Source organism: Nymphalis io, chromosome 7 (assembly GCF_905147045.1).
Source record: "Nymphalis io chromosome 7, ilAglIoxx1.1, whole genome shotgun sequence".
Lineage (NCBI taxonomy): Eukaryota > Metazoa > Arthropoda > Insecta > Lepidoptera > Nymphalidae > Nymphalis > Nymphalis io.
This window is the reverse complement of record NC_065894.1, coordinates 7,077,960-7,082,122: the sequence shown is the minus strand read 5'-3', so window position 1 is coordinate 7,082,122 and position 4,163 is coordinate 7,077,960. Positions and strand designations below refer to the sequence as shown.

The 4,163-nt window shown below is 40.5% G+C and overlaps 1 protein-coding gene across 1 annotated transcript; it reads right to left on the bottom strand.

Annotated features, from left to right (window-relative positions):
- Positions 1–3,012: 3,012 nt before the first annotated feature.
- Positions 3,013–3,952, bottom strand: LOC126769743 (uncharacterized; the record flags this gene model as incomplete). Its single annotated transcript, XM_050488659.1, has 3 exons — positions 3,701–3,952; positions 3,383–3,575; positions 3,013–3,299 (listed from the first exon to the last, which is right to left on the bottom strand). Coding segments are annotated over exons 1-3 (732 nt in total), but the record flags the coding sequence as incomplete, so codon positions are not given.
- Positions 3,953–4,163: the final 211 nt, after the last annotated feature.

Genomic DNA, 4,163 nt, shown 5'->3' with positions numbered 1-4,163 from the left:
GCGGACTATGAGCTAGCAATCCGTCCGGATTTCTGAGTGGTGGCAACGAAGGTTGGCAGAAATTGTTTTGCACAGACTTGGTCAGCCGCCAGAAGCTACGGGAGCCCCTAGGATGCGAAACAAGGTCACGACCAATCTGTACAATGCGCTGTGCATCCGTTCTCGTGTATGCCTTCCTACAGGACTTGGAATTTTTATTGTAGTTTGCTTTCAGTGAGGCAATGTTAGATGCCCCGCTAACGCAGCCGTTGATCCATGCCCGATATGCCGCCTGCTTAGATGATACAGCATCGGCACATTCACGAGTGAACCAACGGTTACGCGTACCCCTACTGATGAGATCTGAGCTAGGAATGTAATATTCCATTCCTAACATGATCTCATCAGCAACAGCAGCGGCACTAGCTGTCGGGTCATTCCCACTGAAGCAACGTTCCTTCAAAGGGACTGACGCATAGTAAAGACGTGAAGCATACCGTCCCAATCTGCTGACTTATAGTGCTAGACGCGACGTTTGCATACCGCTGGTGGCGGCAGCTTGGCCTGTGGCACTTTGGTAGATATAAGGCTGTGATCCGAAGAACCAAGTGGACCTTGAACCATAATCTGATATTCCACCGGGTGAGAAGTCAGCAGAAGGTCCAGTAGAGAAGGCGCTTGCCCATCAATGTCTGGGATCCTGGTGGGCTGATCAACCAGTTGGGTCAAGTTGTGTGTGAGAGCAAAAGCATGAGCAGTTCTTCCAGCATGGTCAGTTCTGAGGGATTTCAACCATGATTCATGGTGAGCATTAAAATCCCCCAAAAACACCAATTCCGCATTAGGAAACTCCTCTTGCGCATCATCTGCCACCCGACTAAGATGGTCAAATAATCGGCTTGTCTACAAGTCACCATTGTGGGATCTGTAGAGGCACACGTAGACTGAACTCTGACGAACCAAGTCCACACGTACCACCAACATAGAGAAGGAGGGGTCCTCCAAGCAGCGCAGTCGGTGACAACAAACATCCGCCCTGACGAACAAGCATACTCCGGCTTTCGCTTTGAAAGATTCTTCAAGTATGTAGCCGGTATAGTAAAGGTAGCTGGTGTCGGCACGGCGGAGTATTTGCGTCTCCGTGAGAAACAACATTGCTGACCGTGCCGTCTCGAGATGGTGGTGGACAGCGTTGAGGTTAGTGTGGAGTCCACGGATGTTAGAGAACTCGACCTCAAACAGCGAGGGTATGGTGGGGGTGTGCACCGCTGTACGTTCGTTATTTCTGTTTTGTTGCGCTACCATTTAGGAAAAATAAAATGGAAAAGAGATGTGAAGCGAGCGACGTATTGCCATGATAGGGATGGGCAAAGTGTGGAGGCGTGTTTTAGGGTGGTTGCTAAAAGGGAAAATACACTGATCCGCCGGACGGAAGGGCCCTCGAACCCCCCCGGAAGTGGCCGCTGGGACCCCACCTTCCGGTCCACCTTCCGGCACGACGGTCTACCCCGAGATTATGCGTGGCCTGGTGGGGCAGCCTCGCGAGCTGGTTAGGCATGCTCGGGCCCCTGTACTCCGCCACGGGCGGCGAGCGGAACAGCCGTTTCTTCGGGTTTCCCTGTCCGGCAGGTCAATACAGTTTCCCACGGCATTGATTCAACAGCCGTCTCCACTGGACCAACACCTATCGCGGCAATGCTCGCTCGGGCACTGGCTGTACTCTGGCTGACCTCGAAACGTGGCTGCAAGCAGCCACTTCACGAGTTTTTCACCATGCGTACGGTGGTAACAAGCCAGACGGATGTTTAGCATCCTACCACCAGATGAGCAGATGGTCGCTCAGATATCCCTTAGTCGCCTCTTACGACACCCATGGGAAAGAGAGGGGCAGTGAAATGTATTCTTTCTCCGTCACTGCACGGATAAATATTTATTATTTATGCACTGACAACATTCTTACTTAAAATTATCGATTAAAAATAAGTTACAAAGCTTAGATATAATCATATGAGATTTACTCCAGCTCCGGCAGTGATATGACTTTGTTATTGTATTGATGTAGGTAAATTCAAAATCATAATTTTTATATACAGTACATTTATATACATTTTAAACATTAAAAAATTATAAGATATAAGGATGAGGAAGTCCTACGCATAGTACTACATAAGCTAGCCACTAGACCCAAGAGGCAGTCAATATATAATATACAATATACACTATCTAAGACTCAATATATAAATCACATAAATATATACATACAACCTGCCCGTATAGACTTCGTACGGGTGAAATGAGAATGTTAGTTACGTCATTATGTATTTTATTTAATAAATCCTAAAATCCACAGTATCACCTACCAGGTACAATCTACACCACTCAAAGGTACAGAAAAGATCAAATTCCGTCCGTTAGAACGAGTTTAGTGACATTGTTCAAAAGACACACGAATTGTATCTATAAAGTTAAAATTGGACAAAACATGTATATCACGTGTCCTTTCCATGATTATTTTAAGCAGACGTAAAACACATTAAGTACTGATCTCCATTAAAATACTTACATATATTTTAACATATACATCATATATGTGTTTCATTTGACTATCCACATTAAAAACTTACCGCAGCAGAACACAATATTGCATGATAGTCCGTTGCTCCAATCAAGATATGCACGATCCCAACACCGATGGCACACCACACCGTCCGACAGTATCGGCCTCTTGGTTCAACAATAAGAATGCGTAGTGTTCGCATGCTTGAACCCCGCGATTTTGCACCGCTGTTGTCCTCTTTAATTGGCATTATGAAAGTCTTCTACCGCATTTTGAATATTATCTAATAAATAAACCCATAACTTATATATGCTTTTAAAATTGTTATTTACAAAATTGGCTTAATGTAGTTTAGGTCTAAGAATCGTAACAAAATAAAGGAACTTGACATCTACACATTTTTTTAAAGATTACATTAAAACTGTCAAAGATCGATTACGTTTTACAAAATAAAAAAATATATATTAAAATAATTCTTTTAATGGTTTATATATAATTACAAGTGTATAGAAAACACAAAACATGGTCGTTAAATAAAACATTTCGTCTAACGGAAGCCACTTTAAGAAAGGAGATTTTATTAATCCACTAACGAAACATACGGAAGATAGTAAAACTGTCAAAACGCCAAATAATTTATGAATATTGTATATAAGGCGTCGGTATCTTTCATATTCTTTATGGGGGCTTGGTTTACTGCTGAACCAACAAATCCACAATCCAGTACAGGGGCATAAAATTGCAAAACCTGTTGCTGCCAAACCTTGAAAAATAAATATAAAAAAAAATAAAAAATATATACGACCAAAAATAATTTATATTAAAATAATATTAAATATTCTTTACCGAAATAAGAATGTAGAGTAAAAATATATGGAAAACTGGCAAAATATGTTGCGATTGCTCCAGATATTGCACATGAAGACCCAAAGCACTGCATGAAAATATGTTCAAATTTACGATCTGATTGTTTCATTGGCGCTGAAGAACCATTTGATTTATTAAGACTCAAAATTCCTGACGGTATGATAGTTTGAAGCTGTAAACATAAGACATATATACTTAAAAACAATATTGCTATTTTATTAATATCTTACAAATTTAAAAGAAATATGCAAATACAAATTTTACCAAACCACTATTACTTATTGTTATTAAACGTACCCCAACAGTACACAGAAATATATGCAAAGCTTTATAGCAAGTGCTCTTCTTGTAACTCAATGAGAAAAGCATCACTATAATTGTAGAGGTGGCCATTAACATTTGGGCCATGACTATCATAGCAGCGTAACACGTTTTACATGCGTAAGCGGTTTTGGTTTGATCAACTAAAATAATTTTAACGGGACCAACAAATTCTAACACATCCGGCGCTGTCTCTTCTGTAGCGCATTCGTAATTACACTTTGTCATTTTATGCGAAATTTATTATAATGTAACAAATAAATTATACAAAACTGCTAGTGTTGTTCTGTCGATTCCCTTATTTTTGACGTTTTATATGTCAACAGTTTAAGGGTATATCGTTACGGCTTTTATAAGGAATATAAAAAATAGGTTATTCTTTTTTATATCTATACTGTATTTTACTTATTGTTCATCAAAGAAAAAGAAATATATTTTA